The sequence below is a fragment of the Micrasema longulum genome, unplaced genomic scaffold (assembly GCF_059751315.1).
Source record: "Micrasema longulum isolate JH-2025_06_02 unplaced genomic scaffold, ASM5975131v1 h1tg000546l, whole genome shotgun sequence".
Classification (NCBI taxonomy): Eukaryota; Metazoa; Arthropoda; class Insecta; order Trichoptera; family Brachycentridae; genus Micrasema; species Micrasema longulum.
In genome coordinates this window covers 234,733-257,943 of record NW_028277742.1, presented here as the reverse complement: position 1 = coordinate 257,943, position 23,211 = coordinate 234,733, and the positions used below count along the sequence as shown (strand labels likewise).

The 23,211-nt window shown below is 31.9% G+C and overlaps 3 protein-coding genes across 3 annotated transcripts in view; 2 read left to right on the top strand and 1 right to left on the bottom strand.

Annotated features, from left to right (window-relative positions):
- Positions 1–2,341, top strand: part of LOC148280760 (cytochrome P450 6j1-like) — a 53,606-nt gene extending 51,265 nt beyond the window's left edge. The window contains exon 11 of the mRNA XM_088227865.1: positions 2,241–2,341. Within this exon, the coding sequence (XP_088083991.1) occupies positions 2,241–2,254 (14 nt within the window). The 3' untranslated portion in view covers positions 2,255–2,341. The remainder of the gene's footprint in view (positions 1–2,240) is intronic.
- On the bottom strand, positions 170–12,353 carry LOC148280759 (uncharacterized). The gene is made up of 7 exons (XM_088227861.1): positions 12,154–12,353; positions 11,904–12,070; positions 10,479–10,632; positions 4,629–5,267; positions 3,269–3,559; positions 2,284–2,392; positions 170–447 (listed from the first exon to the last, which is right to left on the bottom strand). Exons 1-7 carry the CDS (start codon positions 12,209–12,211, stop codon positions 261–263), a joined length of 1,605 nt encoding a protein of 534 aa, XP_088083987.1. The 5' UTR covers positions 12,212–12,353; the 3' UTR covers positions 170–260.
- Positions 12,354–14,090: 1,737 nt separating this feature from the next.
- LOC148280758 (uncharacterized) lies at positions 14,091–19,949 on the top strand. The gene is made up of 2 exons (XM_088227860.1): positions 14,091–14,658; positions 17,708–19,949. Exons 1-2 carry the CDS (start codon positions 14,323–14,325, stop codon positions 17,999–18,001), a joined length of 630 nt encoding a protein of 209 aa, XP_088083986.1. The 5' UTR covers positions 14,091–14,322; the 3' UTR covers positions 18,002–19,949.
- The last annotated feature ends 3,262 nt before the right edge of the window (positions 19,950–23,211 follow it).

The following is a 23,211-nucleotide window of genomic DNA, read 5'->3' as shown; positions in this document are numbered from 1 at the left end:
TCCTGCAAAGGTAGCCAAAACGTATGAACAAATCCAACTTACACGGGATCACGCAAAAAAGACGATATATAAATAAGGCGCGAAACTAATAAAACCAGTCACTGGTTATTCCTAATTTGCGGATATAAGTATCATCTTGTCTTTTATTTATATAGTAAAATACATCATATCAGATTTATTAAAACAGTTTTATTTAATGGATGATTACACTTCACCATGGATAAATATATTATGGATGCACAGAGATGAAATAGGGGGCATTATGTCATAGTTCCATATTTGTTATTATCCATAGCGGGCCACGGAGGGGTCGGTGACTCGGTGTCCCTCGGTCCACCCCAGTTAAGGGCGTTATTGAAGCTCTCACGGAGTCGCTCCCCGAAGGTCTTGTACTCCAGATCAGTGTACTGCTGACCAAAGTTGAAATCGGCCACTTCCACAGTAAACCTGAAAACAAAGATCAAACAATTTTTTTGTATGAAAATTCATATTGAATGGTTAAAATATTGTCTCATGTTATCTAAATATTCAATTTGCCATTTTAACTGTGGTTGATTGATGCCTTTGATGTTAAATTTCTGTAGGCGACAGCCGACAAAAGCTATGAAAGCATTTTTCCCCGACTTCAGTTATTTTTTTCCCTTATTTTTTTGGGAAGCCAACAATTCTACATACATATTTATAGTAAACAAACAGATATAGTGTTAACTCAGAACTAATAACAGATTTCCACAAAGTATACAAAGTTAGTAAAGAAAATATATTACATATTAAATAAACACATATAATTTTATACATATAAAAATGTTATTTTCATGTACTTGTAAATATTTTTCAATAATCAAAGAATTTATTTTTATTTCTTTAAGAACAGTAAGTTATTGAAAATCGGGCGGGATTAGAACAAGGATGCTTGAAGAGAGGATAAGGAGGGGAAGGGAGATGTACATATTTATTATTATAATGTCTACCAAGTTACATAATTCATTTTTAGTGTAAATTTTAAATCGTGTAATATGTCTTTAAATTTTGTATTGTACACTGAAAAAGTCCTACGAAAAAAAGCATTTTTAACATACGATGTTTTACTTATTGGTACACGAAACAGGTGGTACCGTCTACAAATCCTGGTTGGCACATGTATTGTTTTTAAACTAAGAAGTTCTGTACAGTCAACTATTCCTTTTATAATTTTGTGAAGCAGTAGTTAGTCCGCACACACTCTGCGGTATTGTAGAGACGTGATTCCATGGAAGGTGGAGGCAGTGAGAGTTGATACATAAGAAATACCGGTTTTGTATTTTAGGTACTTTATAAATTTGTTTTGAAAGATATTTAAATTTTTCTAAAAATAATTAGGTTGACAAGTATGATGGGTGACAGAGAGTCTTCAACTTCAGCCCTTGCAGCTTAGAGACCATTTGCCGTGAAGTGTGTGACAGGGCGATGTTGTGAAGGAACACAATCGCTTTCAATTCCTCCTCTTCCATCCAAGTTTTCGGTCTTCCGCGGGGTTCATTGTTCCCAAACAGAAGCAATAAACCCAAAAACAAGCAGTGCATTCGCATGCGAGGTTTAGTCTGTACACATTATAATATTTTCCGCCATATGCACTGTGGCAGAACTTGTATTAAAATATAATTCAAATTACCAATATATTCATCATTGAATTTATGAAAATATCTGAGCAATAAATAAATGACTAACAGATTTTATAAAATTGATTACATTGCTTTTAGGCAAAAAAACATTTGTATTTCGAATTTCCACGCAAACGAAAGTCAGGCACATAAAAATTTGCCAGTTTTTGCAAAGCGGCTATTTCATAGATAGGCATCTACTATTTATAAAAAAAATATACAAAAATGGGAGGCTACAAATAAAAAAGTTTAAAAAAAAAAAAAATCCTATACAAATTTACACCAAATAATCTGTATAGCAGCAAACAAGGCCAAAATGTTAAAAAAGGAAAATTTAATAAAATTAAGAAACTAGATTTTTTGTTTAAAACCACAAGTTGGTAACTAACATTTCACTTGTGATATATTGCACTTTTGCAATTAAAAGCTCATCCCAAATCTACAATTTAAATAAAATGGAAAGTAGAATATTATAAAACATTATTTTTCGTATTTATAAAATATGAAACATTTCTATTTACTATTTTATCAAAAATTATTTGATGCCAGTTATGAAAAGATTTAACTTTTAGAAAATTTGTATTTATCAACTTGTTCCAGAAACCCGACGATAGAATAAATCAAAACAAGATGAACAACTTACCTCGATCTATTTTGTATATAATATGCAACTCCAAATACTATTAGAATTGCAGCGATGATACTGAATGATATAGGCACCACAATTACAGAAAGTTGAGCTTTGGTGACAACTGAAAAAAAAAAAACTCATTTTAAAGACATCATCATCACTCCTCACATTTGTACACCAAATGCAGGGTACCTCGATAAATTGTCACAGGAAAACAAAATTAGTCGTTTTGCACTTAACTGTAACTTTTGACCGTGAAATAGTGCAATGTAAAACCACCTTTTTAATCAATATTTCATGTCGACCTCAAAGTATTTTAAATCCGGGATCTCAGACATGGTAGGCCTAACGCGCCAACCACTACACCACAAGGTAGACTAATTTCCACTGGATTTTTACCCGAGAGCCGTCATTAAGTCAAAGCCTTGCAATCAGCAGGTTCATATATATGTATTTTATTAATATTAGATACTTAACCTACTTTAATAATTTTAATAAAATACTAAATTTTCCATATTATTAAGGTATAATACTATTTAATAGCAAGAGCATTCTCCTCTTCAACATAGTTTCGCTGATGTTGAAGATGCAGATCTCCAAAGTGATAATGTTCAGCTGCCTGACTGCTCTTCCATTCGGCATAACCAGAGGCAGGCTGGTTCTGGAAGCCGGGAGGTAAAACAGTCTGCGCTGACGCTGTCGGAGATAACCGTCAGGAACATAAAAATTGACACACTGTATTGCAGTGTCTTTTTAACATATTTATTACAATATTTAGGAACAACTAGCTCTTCCATACTAGTAAAACTGGTATTGTAAATATGTACCAGTTTATACTCAAAATTGTGACGCATGCTGACAAATTAAGTTATACACAGTGCTCTTTATCTGCCCGGATACGGAAAATATCCAGTTGTCCACAAACCTTTGGACATACTCAGAATATTATTTTGATCAAATAAATAAAAAATAATGAATAAGGGTACAATTTTCTTACCTTGATAAAACCTCACGGTGACGGGTGAAACTACTTTGTTTATGTTATTTGATACTATGATGATGACAGTGTGAATATCCACATTGGAAAAGTAATGCACAACTGGGAATTCACAGCTCTGTGAGAGGAGTGGATTTCTACAGGTCTCATTCCCTGTCACGTTATACATCCCTTGTCTAAACTGGATGCAGTAACTATACGGAGGAGAACCTCTGCACTTGACCTGCAGCATGAGCATATCTTCGTGCTGCAGCCAATTGTTGCCAGTAATTGTCAAATTAACAACAGGATCTACACAAAAAGATATTACATTCATTTATAAGATAATCAAAAAGAATCAAACTGTGGGACTTCGAGGTAAATCATACATATCCTATATGCAAACAATATGTTGTCAAAACATTTAAATAACTAATAAACTGCCGATATGAGCCGATATAAATCGCTGAGAAACACGGAATTAGTACACAACCTCAAAATCACACCAGGAAGTAAAATAAACACTAGACAATAACTATATATAAGTAGTAGCATCTTTAGTTAATTAGTTGAGACAAGCTCAATCAGTTCAGTAAGTCAGTTCCAGCATGTACCCCAAGTGCTTAGTTACTAACATAAAACGTCTACGTAGTTACTCTCTGTTACTCTGTTTATACAATATGTAATAAACAGCATTAAAGCATATCACAGTTTTTTCTGTCACCTCCGAACGGGAAAGAACTCCCATGCATCTACATGCATCAAATCCTACAAACTAAATGCCAAATAATAATGTTATTTTTCGTATGTGTGGTTAAGAATCAAACCCCGCCGGATCCAGACAAGTCTATTTGGCCATAATCGTTTTTTTTATCTGTGATACTTACGATAACCTACAATAACCATTTCAAAAATACATATTTAGAATGAAATTTGTTTATGCAAATTCTTTACTCACAAAACATGAATAAATTTTAATTTAAGAAATTATTTTGCATCGTAAAAATGGATGAAGCAGCGTAGGTCTAGCGGGGTTTGACAATATAATAATTTGTTGCGTTTTTGTCAAAATTGGTAAAATAGGATATTTCATTTTATTTTAGTCACCCAATTTTGTCCATTTTGACAAAAATGCAACAATTATTAAACTGGCTGGCTGGCTCCTACTGTAAAAACATTTTGAAAATTTATTTGTTTTTCTCAGCTACTCAGGTACACACAGATTTATGGCGTTTGTCATTCGCACTCGTGAACATAAAAATTTACATAACACTAGAATATTGTATTTTAAAAGATTCTGTCACGCACACAAAAACAAAGGCGATTAATGATTCAAATGGACCGTACAAGCCTGTAAAGAGAATATTAAAATATGTCATACCTTGTACTTTTATTTTTCTGTGAAAATATCCATAAGTTTTATTCGAATCTAATGGCACAATAGTCTGGTTAAGACAGGAGAATGGAATTTGCAGTGTACCGTTGAATGTATTGTACATTAGGCTCGAATCTTTCTTCTTCACCTGTCCTTGTGAGGCGGTTTTGCCTCTGCTGGCTGATCTTTTGGCCACGTGAGTCTTCACAGTGGTCGGTTTGTCAGTTGAGTTGGATTTCGGAGTTGCGGCGGAGGGAGTAGTGGTACTAGTACTCGTCGGTTTTGATGTTGTAGTCGGCCCAGGGGTTGTAGTCGGCTTTGAGGTAGTAGTAGAGGTGCTAGTTGTTGGCGGAGGCAAAGTCGTGGGCGGGGGGATAGGATCAAAAGACGCCAATACGAGAGCTTCGATGCTGTGAACCTCATCCGACACATTGTACCTGTTTGTGAAGGACATGTTGCTCGTAGACCCGTAATATACGCAGTCTATAAACCAATAAGTCAAAATGGAAGTGGCCTTCTGTGCCAAGAAGTTATCATCAGCGCTGGACAAATTTATTTCATGAGTCACCGGAAAAGAAGTAGAAATGTATTCGCTAGATATAAGCGACTTATTTTGATACAGACCCATGTTCCCGTTTAATAGCCCTGTAAGCGAAAAAAGAAAACAATCAGTAGATCAGGCCTAATAGTTTTTAGAGAATAAATATTAAAAGTAAAATTGAATAAATAAATGAAAGAAAATATAATGAAGACATAATAAGTGGATATAAATTTCGGTAAAATGTGCATAGAACTCCAGACATATGGAAATCACGATCCTCAGCAGTCAGAACAACACAAAATTTCACAAAAAACTTCAGTGGGAGTATTGTGAGATAACTAAAGTACATTCACGGAGACTGGACTGCCGAACACATGCGAACCACGAGCCACCTGTGTGATATCACGAGGTTAACCCATTTCACACTATGGCAAAAATCTACACAGCATGATAACATAACATAGGATGGATTGATATTTATTTAACTTTTGTACAAAATGTTATTTGTACATAGGTGGGCTTATTGCCAAATGGCAATTTCTTCCAACCAACCAATAAAATAAAAGTTTTATTTTTATAATTCAAGTTATAGAACATATTCAATAGAAAAAAAAAGATTAAAAAGCTAAAGATATATCAAAAAATAAATAAACGTATTTGATTATAAATTAACTTAAATCGAAACTATTACTCAATGGGAAAAGGGAAAAAAGAGGAAAAGGGAAAGGAGGAGAGATTAAGGAAGAGAAAGGAGATGTTTCTTCAGACGTGATTTAAACAGAGGTAATGTAGTAACATCTTTGATGGTAGATGGGAGATGATTCCACAGTCGAGACGCATGAACACTATATGAGTTACAGATGAAAGAGGAATTGTGGATGGGTATTAAGAGAGTGCCTTGAGAATTAGAACGAAGAGGTAAACCATGAACTGATAAGCGTTGAAATTTTTCACGCAGCTATAAAGGAGCGTTAGGACTATGAAGTACATTGAACAGAAGTGAGAGCGAGTGATAGTCTCTCTGCTGTCTAATTTTGAACCATTTCAGTTGCCTACGATAATCAAAAATGTGGTCATATTTCCTAAGACCAAAAATGTACCTTATGCATGTATTCCGAAGTCATTCAAGTTTATCGAGTTGCTCATAGCTTAAATCAGTCATGGAAACATCAGCGTAATCTAGAATGGGAAGTAGTAATGCTTGTACAAGGGTGCGTTTAGTATTAATGGGTAAGAATTTTTGCAACCTTCTAAGTGAGTATAGACTGAAAAATATTTTGCGGCTTAATTCAATAGTATAAGCTCGCCAGCAGAGATGTTCATTCATTTGTACTCCTAGATTTTTTACGGATTTCCTGTATTGAATATTGGTACCATTGACATTAAGAGGATTAAGTGAAGATACGTCTAGCTTACTAAGCAATCTTTGACTACCCGCAAACATAATTTGTGTACCATACTCTTTTGTCCATACTCTTTTGTCCATGTTGACACGCAATTTAGTGTATTAGACATCGATTTTATTGCTTCGCCGTTTTCGGTGTTTTCAGGTCTGCAATGAAGATATAGTTGTAAATCATCTGTATAGAGATGATATGAACAATTGAGACATTCTGCTATCGGATTGATAATCAGGGAAAATAGTAATGGTGATAAAACTCCACCTTGAGGTACTCCAGCGGCAATATCAACCCATTCCGATTGATGATCTGGTGTTTTGATGCACTGTTGTCTAGCTCGTAAATACGATATGAACCATTTTATAACCGGTTGTGTCATATTTAGTGTTTAAGCCTAGCCAACAAAAGATCGAAATCCACAGAGTTGAAAGCGCTGCTGAAGTCGAGTAATCTTATCAAGGTTAGAATTTTGTTATTCATTGCGTATCTAATGTCATCCGTAACCTTGATTAAAGCGGTAGTTGTACTATGGCCCGCACGAAAACCTGATTGATTGGGATCAAAAAGATTGTTTGACAATAGATAATTATTTAGCTGATTATATACAACTCGTTCAATGACTTTGGAAAAAATTGGAAGAATAGATATAGGTCTGTAATCTTTGACAGAGACTGGTAAAGATATTTTGGGTCATGGTATAATAAATGCTTTTTTCCAAGTTTCAGGAAAATCTCCAGTATTTAAAGAAAAGTTTATAATGTGAGTAATAACTGGCAAGATAATAAGAAAAATAAAGTGTATCAATCTCATACTCAGCTGATCACTGCCCATAGATTTGGTTTTTATAGAAAGTAAAATACGTTGAATATCAGTTTCTTGAACGGAAGAAAATTAAAACGGTGGATAATTGTAAGAAGGTGCCATACTTAAACGTCAGAGAGTGTTGGATTTAGTGCTGACATCCAGTATTAGTGAGAGTATTAAGATCGTCTAGTTTGACAGTTGAAGATACTGTTATTTTAGGTTTACCAGCGCCAAGAGATTTTAAAAACGACCAAGATTTACTAGTAGAGTTTTGATTTAAGTTTGTGAGGATATATTTCCTTCTGGCATTTCTGCACAATTGGTTGCAACGATTTCGCAGGACTCTGAAGGCTTCCCATTTTTGAGGTGAAGCATTTGATTTAAGTTTTGACTTTGCTTTGTCACGTTTCGCCATTAGTTGAATAATGTCACTGGTAAGCCAAGGAGTAGGTGGATATTTAAGTTTTACGGGTCTAATAGGAGCATGAATGTCAAACAGACCAGTAATCATTCTGTTAAAAGTTTCAACTTTTTGATCAATGGTCTCTAGATTATTAATAACTGACCAGTTTAAACTCATGGCATCAAGTTCAATTTGCTGTATTATTTTTATTTTTTTTATATTTATTTATTTAATGTCAGGAAAATGCAATAACCAGTATACCATGGAGCCGACTAATCTACACTCGATTTTCTTTTACAGGATTTTTATATAAGAGCAACCGGTGAATAAATTTTAAATAAACACAAAAGAATATAATAAATGTCAATCCCCCTAATGTTTCCATGCTGGGTGGATTTGGACGATGCATTTGAAATGGGCCATTCTCTGACAGATATCACACGACTGATTTGTTTATTTGGAAATTCTAGTAATAGTGAACACAGTATAGATGTATTATTTGCACACAAGTTACTTACATATTATAATTATAAATACCTATATGTTTAACAAAGCAGTACTTAAATATTTTTTGGGCATTAATATCATAAGATTTTAAAAATAGTAAATATGTATTGTATTGTCACTACCTATACCCTATTATTTGCATTTAAATATTATTTTTTTAAAGTTACAGTATGTTAATTCATTACTTTACTAGATAAAATATTTGAGTAGGTACATGTTTTCTGCAAGTGCAACTAGATTTAAATAGCGGTTGATTGATAAATTATTATTTTTGAATACGCAAATATCAACTGTTCAATTTGAAGCCAAGTTCTTGATTGGATAAGTGGTTAAGATGAAAGCATCTAAATGTAAAGGGGTCCACATACAAGAATCCCAATTAAAGTTTTGTAGAGTATTCGCTTTAACAAAAGTTTAAATTTAGATTGTTTGATATACATGAATAAGGTATATTGTTTAAAAACATGTGTTTAGTATTACATTGTTTTTAAAAATTTCCTAACCCAAAAGATTCCTCTACATCCACCTTGATTAATCAAATTGATATGAAATGTTATTCAATCAATAAAACAGATTTAAAAGTATAAAACAAAAATTTCATCCATTGATATCAATCTCTCCTACTGAAAAAATCACAGTCACACAGTGATATTCCAGGAGTTAAATAAAAAAGTAAGTTTTTATAAAAATAAACATTTTGAATGACATCGACAGTTAATAATTCACACTTGCTGGTTATCCGATATGTTTCCTGACTTTTAATTTACTCTGTTTCTGCTTGACAGATAATAGGGACTCATATTTTTACCACAAATATTGACAGCTTGTTGTAGAGTTTTTTCATCGTAATTTCTATTACACTTAAATCCAAATTTTTGTGTTTTTGCATTTTGATAACTAATTTTTTTTTTTTTAAATAGAACAATCAAACATTGTTATTCTTTTTAATTGTTCATAAAATATATTGAAAACCCTACACTAGGCAGAATAACCGCCAATAATTATTTTCTTACTTGTACTATTTTGCCTACAGACTCAAATGATTTTTCCAATTAAAATAACAAAAATATATTAACACATTCTAAATACTGATATTTCAGAGTAAAACGTATGAAAAATATACAAACATATCATGCATAATTTCTTAGAAAAATAATGAAGTTTGAGCGTTTGTCGTCTAGAGCTATTTATACCAGGATTCGGAAAAAACATTTTTTTTTGCAATAGCGAAAAATACAGCTATTTGCAAATGTCAGTACTACCAACGAAGCAAGTAAATTAAAATCATAAAAAATATATTTCATCTACTGCTTAGAAAAAATATATTGCAGGTATTTCATCATCATCATTCCCTTTCCGCACCTAATGGTGCATACGGCACTGCATTGGTACACCAATCGCAGCATATCTCGATATTTCTTGTTACATAAAGGTAAGATGATCAGTCATATGCTTCAGGTGCCTATGAAATATTCTAGTGTAAAAACATCTTCTGATAGTAAATATTTTATGTCAACCATGTCGGGAATCGAACCTGAGGCCTCTTGGATGGTAGGCAAATGCGCTGACCACAAGGCTGATAGCTGACAGGTTGATGCTTGAAATGTATGGTGTTCAAAGGGTTAGTAAATGTTAAAAATAAATAAATATGTAAAATTCTACGAACATGTAGTGATAACATAAAATAAATGTTGATTTGCACTACTGGTAAATGTTTTATAGCCACAAACATCAGGGCAATGTATTATTCAACAAGTTTATTTATTGAATAAAATTTTATTTTACTGAATGACAAACCGCCTGCCATTTCCTCGAGTGGAGATTATATTTTTTAAAAGAAAGTTTACTTTTTTTGGTAGTATAATTGGCTAATGATAAATTATAACAAAAGACATTTATTTAATCATTGTCATCCCATCGGGAATCAAACCTGTAACTCCCATACCCATGAGTCCAAGCTTAGTCACTAGACTATGGGGGCCAGTTATCTTTTATCAGGGTTCACACGAGGACAATACAATAGACAGGACTATATTGTCCTGTCCCTGCTCCATGAAGAATCTCAAGATCGCAGGACAAGATAATGGGACAATTTGACTGTAGTTCAAACACAGAACGTTACAAAAATAAATACACGGTGAAAACCTTCATGATAATAAATTTCAATGATAAAATTTAAATAATGTCATAATAATAATTACTGGTAACATTGAAGTGTGATCTTCCAGACGTCAAAGACCACCATCCAAGCACGACCCATTTTTTAACGCTAACTTCTACTTCGTATGGTCCTGGACTGTAGAAACTTCCGGAGTAAGCCACAGACCATTTGGATATTGGAGATTTTTGATCGAACTGGAACATTGTTTAAAAAGTATAATTGTTATTCAATAGTACACAAGCACATCTAACGCACTCGGTAGTAAAGTATAAAATAATGAAAACACAATTTTAATAAAGAAATAATGTATGAGAGCGGTTCAATAAGTGCCCATGTTTGATGACAGATGGCGTTACCAAGGCAAGTTGCTGTTTCTATTGTGTGCTGCCATATGTCAAACAATGCCAAAAACAAATTTGACACTGATTCATAGGTAAGTTTGTATTTGACAGCCATTGTAGTAAACAGTGCAACATTGTTTTTGCTAAAATGGAGAAAGTGCGGTGTTGTTCAGTGATACGCTTTTTTATTTTCGATGTAAGAAGGTGTGAGGAGATATCACCATCATTCGTAATACACGAATACTTAGAATTATTTATAACTCATTGAAGCGAAGTAGACTTGAGAGTGGCTCGATGATTTGGGGACCGTGTGAGTCGAAGTAGTCTCCCATGGTGGAGAGGGTTCAAAAGAATTTTTTTTCGGTTTCTCTACATGAGGTAGTGCGGATATTATCCATGGCTTTATCCCACAGAGTTGCTCCAGGACATGCATGGTTACAACAGTTTGAAGACCAGAAGGAATGTGTATTTAACTACGCATTTCTTTGATTGTTTCACGTCATTCACATCATCATCACAACCCTGAAATTATGTGGAGTATTAGCTTTTATGCTCCGGATAATTACCTTAGACAGCGTCCACATAGACTGTTCCACATTACAATATACAGAACAAACCTGCCAATAGTTATGCCTATTTAAAGGGCTATCTCTATGTTGAACAATATTACTTCTCTTAATTTTTTAACATATTATGTATACCTATGTGTTATTTTCATATATACATAATTTTATTGACTTTTCATTTTTATTATTCATACATGTATGAATTTAGAGACTTTATTCTGTGAAATCATTTGTTACACAAGTGTACAATGATAAGTATCAAGCTTCAAGTGGCAGTCGAGAAACTATGAAGTATTCTAGAAGAAAAAATGAAATGTCTAGAAGACTGAAGGTCTGTACTTTTGTTTAAATTAAGTATTTCAGAGTAAAACCACCTTTTAAATAATTACATGTTGTCAACCTTGCCAGGAATCGAGCTTGGGATCTCAACCATGGAAGGCTACAACGCCAACCACTACAACACTGTTGTTCATTGGTTCTATTACAGACAGAGCTGTATTCTTGATTCCGCCTGGACACGGGAAATCAAACCATAGCATACATTATAACTAATCATACCATTGCATTATGTTGGGGTATTGCATCGTCCTTCCAAAAAAATCCAAAGGTGGTCTCATCAGGATGATTGTCCGTATCATCGAAAATCTCAGCGGTAAATGTTATATTTGCGCCAAGAACAACGGGTCCATCATTAGTTAGTTTCACATAGTATTCGGTACACAATACTGAAAAATATGCGATATTTTGAAACCATTACACATGTTTACATTTACAAATTTAAAACATACGTTTATTGTTTTACACCTACCCAACTGCGACGTTAGTAGAACTAATACAAAAACAAATATATCGTTGGAACTGGACATCTTACACCATTACTGTACACTCAAACTTAAAATACAATTGCAAAACGAAATACTTCTGTCAAAGCAAAATTTACTTGTTTCTTGTTTTTCTTTCTCATCCCAAGACATTTCTTGCCATTCTTACTTATTTCTTATCACAGATAATTTCTCAGCAAACGTCATGAATCATACCGAATCATAGACTAAATATCTACCAATTACCAATGTAAGTTAGAATGAATAGGTATACCAAGAAATTTTTTTAAGTCCTTACCAAAATAAAATTAATATATTGGCTAAAACTTAGTGGTATGTTTGTCGCTTCAGTTCATTTTTACCCAATAGGTCAAAACACAAATCTGCATAAACAGAGCTTTAAAGTTTTTTTTTTACGAGTTAAAAATAAATGACTCCAACTTAAAATAACATTATTTTAAAAAACTTCTTTAACAGTTCAAAAAAAATAAGTTATAGTAGTTTTATAGATAAAGAGTTTTTCAGAATTTCTCTTCACTTAATTCAATTTCATTAAAAATGGTATGTTAGTCCAAAAAAAACTGACGTTTTGTTTAAAAATTGCTTTTAAGTTCTTTTTCATTTATTTAGTCACTTTTAATGGATAATAATGAGTTTGTATTTTCTGAATCGTTTGTGTGTTATAAAATAGATTCTTTTCGAAGTAATAATTCACCCGCTTTATAGAGAAGCTTTTAAGCTCTATTATATAAAACAAAAGCGTTCCAAAATTTTGGTTAGGTTTTTGGTTTAACAACAAACATGTAACGGACGGTTTCGGTTTGCACTTACAATTTTTGACCTGAGTGGCTGCGGACCATTGTGTCGCTGTAAACTGTAGCTAACTTCGCGATTGATAATCATAGAAAAGTTTTTGTCCGTATGCGTGACTTTATAAGCGGATGGAGTTTTTTTATTTTAGAGGTTCTATGTCAATTTTTTTCTTCTTCTTAAGACGGCGGACTTAGTTAAAACTTCGAAAGCAATGCATCAATCATGACCAAAAAATGTTTTTCCATTATTAAAAGAAAAATTATAATTTACGCATTCTTGATTCTTCATATAAGTACTAGGTGAAAGCAAGTAAACGTTTTCACCGTGTATCTACTATCCACATAAATAATTAACCATTTTTAGAAAATTTTAAATCTCTGAAGTTGCCTATGACATTTCTTCATCTTCTTCTTGTTTTTTTTTTTAGTTTTTCACCTCTCAACTGGTGTTCTAGCCGCAGTGTCAAATTATTATTTTTATTTATTTAAATATTTACAAATGTGTTAGTACTATATATAAGTTAGTGTTTTAGTATTTAATATTACATAAATACATTATACATTCAATATGACTTATTTATAACTTACTACCATTTATATTATTAATGTAAAATTTTGAATACACGTTTATTGAGTGGGGCCATGAGAGTTAGAATGCGAGTACGGAATGGGACTTTGATATCGGAGAGGCGGATAAGAACTTAGGATAACAATGAACAATTTTTATGGCGCATAAGAAAAAACATAATTTAGATCTTCCTCCTCAAGCTGACATTTACACATGGCAGAATCCCGGACATGGAGAGAATCACTAATAGTGCCCAATGCGCATTCTGCATATGGAAGATGTCTCAAATGTGTTCAGAATCACGACTATGACACGTGGTTCGTTTTTCAAATCCGTTATTAATTTTTCTTTTCTTATTTTTCGTGAAATATTTTCTTTCTAGAATTGCCTATTTTGAAAACTTTTTGTAATCTTTTACTTTTACTCGTGAGCGTAATTATTATTAGATATATTTTTTTGTTTATAAATGAATAAAGCTTCTCTTCAATCTAGCCTCTAGTTTATGACGTTTTTGATTTTGAATTTTGACTTGACTTCTTTTATTATGTTTGTCTGTGGTTAAGAGTCGAGATGTTTAGAGAAATGTGAGATGGATCTTGCAAAAAATTAAAGTGTTTATACTGTGCTATTGTTTTTTATTTGTCATGGTTTTCCAGAGCCACAAGATATCAAGTTGTGTTGAAATATTTTCATTAAAAAGAATGGTAACTAGAGACTAGCACTCAACTCTTAATCGCAATCTTTTTAAAGGGTTGACGTTTGGAGAATGCTTTAAGATGGCCACCGTCTTCGATAGTCCGTTCATCCGTCAACGCCTGCATCGTTTACGGCAGAGAGAAACTGACTTCGATGAAGATCAGAGATTCGGCAGATGTGACTGTACGAGTTATTCATACTTCGTGCTTTCAATGGTGTTGTTTTCAGTTGGAACAGTAATAACAGTTCTTGCGCTGGGTGATGCTGATGGTTACATATTTAACAATTTGGGGCACATGTGGCTAGTGGGGCCTATATTCATCTGTTCTGGGATGATGGTAGCTGTAAAAAGTATGCTGTACCTCCGTAGAAAAAGCGTTATTCAGATGCTGCTTCACCAGAGAGCTATATTTAGAGTAAGTAGATTGTTTCTGTAGCTCTTCAATCATCGTTTATTTAGTACAATGTACCACCAATAAGTATTTTGTGTATCTTTTATTTGAATTTATTTAAATAAGTTGATGTTTTTATTTTTCAAACATGTTTTCACAGCAAAGTTTTAAGTATAGATGAATCATGCATATTAATACTTTGAACATTCTCTTAATTCCATTGATTTTTCAAATGGAGAAAGTCATTCGAATTATTGTTTCAATGTTTTTGGAGTCATTTGAAAGATTGATTGATTAACAAGACATATTGTGGTCCTGTGGTAATGTCGAGAATACGGATTGCACTCAGAGGTACTATGTAGGTTTAAACCCGTCTACTGCAACTTGTTCCCTATTTTCTAACATAAATATTTACTATTAACATATTACAACAGAGATGAAGAACATTTAAGAGAAGGTAATATAGAAGTCCAGGCATCTACAGGGCTTATGACCTGTCAATGGCTGGTATAAGTGGCCACTTTACACACTGTGTAACATTCACCATTCTGCCTATATTTGAACATCTATATTCCTTCAATTCTTTCATCTTTCAATTCTTTCACCAATATTGTTGATAAATATTTACAGCTAACTGTAAATGGTCTCTTGCCTAAATTATTAAAATTCAAATTATCTTTATTAAAAAAAATGTAAGTTGAATCGATAAACCAGTTTTTTTCAAGTTTCAGTTTTATTTGTCCCCTTATCTGGGAGTTAAAAGCATCTCATTGTGCTATTTACTGGCAATGATAAGTTGCCTGAGAACCAGCACCTTAACACTTGTGTATATATGTGTATATATATGTATATATATTATACAGTGTGTTCTGAGTAAATACACTCGTCAAAATATTTATCTTAAAACGGAATCAGCCGGTTAAGAATAAATATCTGCCTTGTGGATTTATTTAATCAGCAAATCCTATTCGGATTAATCCCACAATATAAATTATTTCAAGGCCTCCATTTGGTGGTCTTAATTGCTCCAGATAAAATATTTGGGTTCTATGTTTCCTTATTGAACAAATAAAGGACGTTTTTATGAAACTGTTTTAGTGCTGAGATTATTTTTACTTAAAATTAAAATGGTATCAATTAAATGCTCCAATTTTTACCGCATGTAAAAAAACATTTTTTATATCCGATTTCCCGTAGCACTGGATTTTCCCCATTGACAGGCGTGCGGCGGGCATCGTTCTGAGACAGGAATTTTCATCATTTCAATTACAATTTGTTGCATGTTTTTATGTGTGCTACAGAAAAAAAAAAACACCTTTCACACAAATTTTCTCTAACGTTTCCCTGTTGTATACATATGTGCAATTTTATTGTTATCTTCACTTTATTTGTGTCAAGAGTGTAAATATCTTCATTATATATAATAGTGACGATAGGTCACACTCTTGACATCAACAATCTGTTCTTATAGAAATAAAAAAAGTAAAGTAAAAATATCAATACGTAAATCCTATGCTGATGTGTATCAATTCAGTAACAATCTCGTTATACGTTATTTAGTAACAAGTTAAAATTCAGATTTATCAATTAATTTTTAAACGTTTGGAATTTACTAAATAATAAAACATTCATACATTTGAAATTTTTCTGAATTCCCAAACCATGTGATAGAAAATAATCATAATTTCAATAAAGACACTGGATTAAAAGTACTTCATTTTGAAAGTACAATGTCAAAATTAGACAACTTAAAAATCAAAAAAGCTATTCGTAAAAAGAAAAAAATCATTAATAGCCAAATACACAATATTTCTTTTAGTCCACTCCTGTCTAGCTTCGAAAATATTCATCTCAAATTACCACTCTTTTAGGCGGAAAAAAAGACTTGCTTTATTGGCTCCACATGTAGTATTTAGTAAACATGAAAAAAATATAATAGGAAGGAATTCATTAGTTATGTAAACCTTGAGGAAGAAGCTTGTTTGCTTTGAAACCGGTCGGTGAAAAAAAAAAATAATTAGTGGTTAAAAACAAAGTTGTTTTTTTTATTTTATAATAAAACTTTTTTTTATGAAATGTAAAAATATAAATAGGTATACAAAATGACGGAAAACAGCGAGTTTATGATGTTGATCTTTATGAAATTAATATTAGCAAATGGTTATGTATTTGCATCAAAATGTGAAAAAAACTTTATCAAATTGCGTGCAACAAGGCCAAAAATTGTATCATAAATTCCTAATATGGAATTTGACGTTCAGTATTTGTAGTATTGTAAGTGTTGATGGATGGAGAAAACGAGGAAGACTGAGAAAGACATGGCACGATCAAGTCCATCAAATACTTGAAGATGAACATGTCAAGAGTAGGAATAATCGGCGTGCGTGCATGAGAAGATGTATGAATGTAGAAGAAGCGAGGTCTGTATGCAAAGACAGTGATATGGCGCGCTATCCTCTCTGCCTACCCCTACGAGGAAACGGTTTGCGTGATGGTTTGTTTGTTAAGTAGCTGATAACATTAATTGTTAAGTAATTTAATTGCCAATTTGCACAGTTTTTTTTTTTAAATCCAGATCATGAAAGGATTACTTTTTTTTCTACTAGTTTGTTTTTTTACAGCATTTTGTTTTACAATATTTATTCAGGCTAATTTATGTAGCGCCATTTTTGTGAACATCCACCTCAAAGGCGCTGTACAATAATATTTCAACACATCTTGCAGCTACATATCGCATAGGTGGTTGGGATCCTAGTTCCGCATTTCCAATTAAGTTAATTTTGAATAATTTTATAGGAGTTAGATTATTTTATGACACGTCTTACAGCTACAGAACGCACAGACAAATGTAACCCCCATTTACACTATACAAATAGAATCTAGATAACACGCCCTGCAGCTACAGAGCGCATGGGCGGTCGAATATCTACATAAAAAGCGTTAACTGACTGATGTTTAAATTTATCCATTACTTGACTCCCAGAATGTTTATTCATTTGAACAAAAGCCTTCAAGATAATTATCTAAGTTGCGAACCATCAAGTGTTTAAATTTATTGGGTATTTTATTGCAGGATTTGGCAGCAGCTCAGGCTGAGCAAGCATTTTCAAATAGCCAAGTAAACCGAACGGCTTCTAGCGCAACTCTTCCACCATCGTATGATGCGCTCATCTCTGGCACCTCTGTAGGTATTCCCGAATCCAGCAGTACCGAGTTGCCTCCACCGACTTACGATGAAGCGATGTTCCTCATCGGAGACGATAAGATTCGGGCAATTATAGATAAAAAGATTTCTCAAGGTGGCTTGCAGAAAGAAAACCAAACTAGCAATGTTATGTGCCAAATTGCGGATAATACGAAGCCTTAAATTGTAAATTTATTGTGATTTCATACATATTATGTATATTTTTAATCTTCAGTTTGTAAGTAATGAAATATACCAAAATTTTGTTGTGTTTTATATCTGTGAATCCCATTTTCCAACTAACTTATATATTTATAAATCTTATTGAAAAAACATTCTTACTTAAGTATGAATTGGAGAATATTGCAAATAAATTGGAACACAAGGGGTGTTGGTAGTCATTATCACAATTCACCATAAGTACTGCTTAATTTCACAGTTGACGTAACTGGCTATTTTTCTAAAAATTGATAATATAAAGCGTTTGGTTGTATTTTACTGTGATTTAATGGATTCATTTCGTCTCATTGGCTGATCATTTTTAAATCTCTTCGCAAGTTTAATAAAGTGTATTTTTGTTTTCAATATTCTCAGCTCAGCAATTCTCCATACAAAATTGGCATCCAAAATACTTGTTAATTTCCTCGTTAGTAGATTTTTGGTTAGTTGGTGTCAATAGCAACATTTGACAAACACCACTTTGTGGCACTCTATGAAATGTAGTTGTATTTTAATCCTTTTTCTCAATTAGTCAAAGTAGGAATCGCATTTTTACAAATGTGATAATTACTACAAAAATCTTGCAATTTTTTTTATGCCTTCTCATTTGCTCAATCCCTTGGATTTGTTTTTTTCTGATTTCTAAAACCATAGTTTATCATTCAACCCGCATAATAAACATACTGACTTGTTTACTTAAAAATACTAAATAATGTTAATTATTTTTTGCCTGTAGAAATGTTTTCTAATTTAAATTTACATTATCTGCTACTAGTGCAATATTCAATAGTTCAGTATGTATTTTAATGACCTTGTTATCATAAATTATAATAATCGCTTCAAAATATGTAACAAATATATGTTTTACACATAAATATACGTTTGAGTAAAATAAATCGCAGTACAAAATTTTACCTTAAGATTTTAGGCCAAATTTTTTTTTGTTTGAAATTTTGTTACAAATGTCGATGTGCCTTCAAAAAAAGTAATGTAATTGATAAATGTTGGTAACTATTTTTTTGGGTTAATTTATGCAAATTGGGTAGTAAATATGTATAAAGCTTATTTGTAATTGACAATTCATTATTTTTGGTTACTACTGTTTACTTTAATTTTTGATAAAAATGTTCACTTAAAATTTGTGTTTATCAAGTTGTGAATTATGTTATTTAGCCTTAATTTTATAATAACAACATCCATATCAATTAAGAACCTGTGTAAAATCATGCACTAAATATTTCATTTGCGTACTATATCAATTCAGTTGCGAATAATGCACTTTTTTTTTCACTTTTACGCACATCTTGTAGAATTGTTTATTTTGCTATCCAGCTAACTTTGCACATCCAAAAGAAATGTAATAAGTTGAATTAACAAATTTAACTTTACAAAATAAAACATGATTGACAAAAAAACATCACTTCCAGATTTTGGGAGAACTAATTAAAAGTTTTTATAAATGATAATTATTCTCTCTCTTTGGTTTCATTCCTCTAAGATGGATTGGTTTGCTGCAAATTTTTGCACCTCCACTGCTATGTCCTGTCTGGCCCTTGTTAGGTCTTCATATGTAGCTGCAGCTCATATCCTCACATAAGTCCTCGAGATATTCTCTGCGAGGGCGGCACCTGTGGTTTTTCCCTTCAGACATGCCCTCTATTCTTTTGGAGATGATCTAAAGCGGGTGCCTTCCTCCATTTCTACTAAGAACGTCATCATTTGTCTTGCGGTCTCCAGGAATTTCCCAGATTTTTTCTATAGGACCACATCTTGAAAGCCTCTAGTACAAGAGATAATTATTATTTATATCTTAATGAGGAACTTCAGCCCTATGGGAAATTAGATACGAAAAATGTTTTCTTGCGCGCAGTAGCATTAGAGCATTAAATTGTACTGCTAAGTTTCTTGAAAATGTTGGAAAAAAATAATTAAAAATATATAAATAAAAACGCACTGATGTGAAATCTGTAAAGGATATCCGGTTGGCTTACCGTAAACAAACCAATGGGAAGAACTAACAGAGAACAACCTCTGACGTCGCACGCGGAGTTATTTCAGAAATAAAAAACTTTAAAAAATCATAGTGCTGATAATACGATATGGAATATATATTTTTTTTGGCTTAGTTTAATAGTCGATTAACAAATAAAAAAAGACACTGAACTTCCTCATTCAATTACCTTAATTCAATACCATGTGTCTTCTGGCTAAGATAAATTCAAGTCGAGGTAGCCAAATTTGTATATTGTGTAAAAACAAAATTACATTAACAGTATGTGCCTGACAGCTGTAGAATATTACTGATTTAACTGGTTTAATTTATATTATATTCTCACTTTTAATTGTTATAATGAATCTGTTTTTTTCTCCTTTTTATGCTCAATGACTGGGTGTTTTGAAAAAATTGAACTGCACCATTGTCAAAATGATATTCTAATATGCGTTATGTTTTTGCATAATTGAGATACAGCCAATTTTGTATTTTCAGTCTCACAAAATTATTTTTATGTGTACAACAGAGTTGTATTATTCTACCGTTGATATTTTATTATAATTCTATGATAATTGACACTTTTTAATTGTATTAACAATAAAACCAATCTGTGAATATTAATATTATGTATATAATGCATTTTATATAAATATTGGTGCTTAATATTATACAGCTAATAATTGAAACTGTTTTCTAAAGCTTAATAAAGTTCTACATAGGTCTTTAAACATTTTCATTATTAATTGTGATTTCGGAAGATTAAACGAGCTTTATTATTTTTTAACATTATGAACGTTTTAACAACATAATTTAATTTATTGAAATAATTAGTGTATATTTTTCATAACTTCCTTATTCGCGATGCATTGGATAAGCGCAGCTTTTTTATGTTTAATAATCTGTTAATATGCCTTTTGTTTTATCAGCCCTAAAGCATATTTAACACTTTTATGTTTTAAGACCACTTGAATTTATTTTGAAACACTAGTAGTTTTGGAAAGCACAGATCTTTCACTGGGAATGGGGGCTTTAAATATATTTAATCATATTGTTCCACAAAGTAATATAAAAGTATTTTTATTTTGACCTTTCTGTGAACTCTCATAAGGGCACTCTGTGTGCCAATCTACTGTTCTTTATTGCTTATATAGGCTGATAATAATCAGTGTACTTTATTTCACACCCAATTCTTACATTTATGATCCATATGTGAATTTCCTTGGGAGAAATAATAACATTAAAATAGAATCACATCTGATATACACAACCATGGTATGTTATTCAATTAAAATATTTAGAAAGCATTTATTTTACAATGTTTATTCTTTTTGTTTATTTGTTAAAGTGTAACCGTGTAACTTGGCAATTTAACATTTATGTTTATAATAAATATTTAATTTGAAATAATTTTAATTAATAAAAATGTATAAACAAGATGTGATAACACCAGTTTGTTAAAAAAAATCACAGTAACATTATTAATGTTACCATCATTATAATAAAAATAAAAAAATTCTTATTAACTTTTCCCTGTCTTTTACATAAAGTTGGAAAAGGAATAATTGAATTCTTTTGTGGAATCAATATTTTTATTTTTCAATATAATAAATTTATTAGGAGTCGTGCTTACTTCAGCAGGATTTATTATCTAAAACACATGGTTCTTAGTCATGTGAATATTTTCAATTAAATTAAAATATTTCTTGCTAAAATGATAATGTTTGTCATACTTGTGTTGTGTATTGATTACATGAATTATTTTTCAGAATAGTCAGTCTTAAAAATAAAACACTTGGTCATGATCAATTAAAATAGATATGCTTTATTGTTTCCTTATTTTATTTATTGAAAATTATTATTTTTTATGTATTTGTCAAACATTTCTTTCTAAAATGTGTTCGTGATACTTTACGTCTATAATGTGCAACTTCCTTAAATGTAAATTAGTTGGTGATAGATAATGCCTATTTGTTATGAATGTGATATTCCGAAAACTTTGCCTTCTGAGACTGTGAATTGTTTGAAGTAAATAGTTGTTATTGTCGTGTTATTGAATGTCTTGAACTAAGAGTGAAATAGCCAAAATAATATTTAAAGATGAAGGTGTTTAATATTTCAAAGCATAAAAATCTAAAAATTCTAAACATTTTACTCTAGATCTCCACCTATTTAACCCTTTGAGGAGTAATGTGTACGTCTAATACGGGAAGAATTCCAGTTGTTTGAACATAACAGTCAGATTACAATAATTCAATGTGGTCCTACTCAAGCCTGGGTGTTTATTTATCATTTTATTTGCCATTGTAATTTGAGCCTCTTTGTCTTCTGTGGTCCAAAAGTTTTACTAAAATGAAAAAACCTATATCTTTTTTGTAAAAATGCTTATTCCTCAAATGGTTGACTTAAATAATCATAATTAAATATTAAGAATTTGAACATTAATTACTTATAATAATTAGATCTTTAATTCATAAGTCTTACAAATTTATTTTATTTTTGACACAAATGTAAGTCACGGCTAATATGACTGGTCCTATTACTCGATTATAATAGAATCTTTATCCCATTTTATTGGTCATTAAACTTATTTCTAGAAATATTTAACATAATTATTTAAACCCACTTACATACTCTTATTAGAGAAAGGGTTACACAATATTATTTGTAAAAAATCAGCTAATGCAATCTTTTTTACTTTGTTATTTTTAATGGTCAAAGCAATGAATGTATAAGGATTCACTTGTGATAAACCGGATATATCTTGTACTTATGAAATTTTTTCATAAATGTAATTGTGACAGAACTGAATAAAATATTCATATAAAATATCTTCTGGTTTTCATTAGCTGCATTGACAAAATGCTCCCCTCGAAGACGAAAAATTACCTAACTTTTTTTTTAATACTCTACAATATCTATGTATACTATTTCCTTGATCTCTGGGCTCTACAGGGCCGCAATTACAAACGTTTTCTTCATCTACCTTCCTCAGTATAGCGAATTTTGATCTACCGACATGTCGATACGTGTTTTCATTATGTCATCTCTGACGTCATATGATCGAATTCAACCAAAAGGTGACGCTGAAACTTAACTCCGTGTTCAATGCTAAATTTAAATATTTCTCTTTCGTATTTCAAGTAGGATTCTGTGATAAAAAGCAGCCACTTCAAAACAATAT

Bases quoted from the DNA above. Each gene is read 5' to 3' on its own strand.
- LOC148280759 (XM_088227861.1), bottom strand. From the start codon at position 12,211: ATGTCCAGTTCCAACGATATATTTGTTTTTGTATTAGTTCTACTAACG. The intron at 3,560-4,628 runs GTATGACATATT...CTTTTTGTGTAG, and splicing joins CAGAAAAATAAAAGTACAAG to ATCCTGTTGTTAATTTGACA. The intron at 448-2,283 runs GTAAGTTGTTCA...CTTTGTTTTCAG, and splicing joins TATATACAAAATAGATCGAG to GTTTACTGTGGAAGTGGCCG.
- LOC148280758 (XM_088227860.1), top strand. From the start codon at position 14,323: ATGGCCACCGTCTTCGATAGTCCGTTCATCCGTCAACGCCTGCATCGT. The intron at 14,659-17,707 runs GTAAGTAGATTG...ATTTTATTGCAG, and splicing joins ACCAGAGAGCTATATTTAGA to GATTTGGCAGCAGCTCAGGC.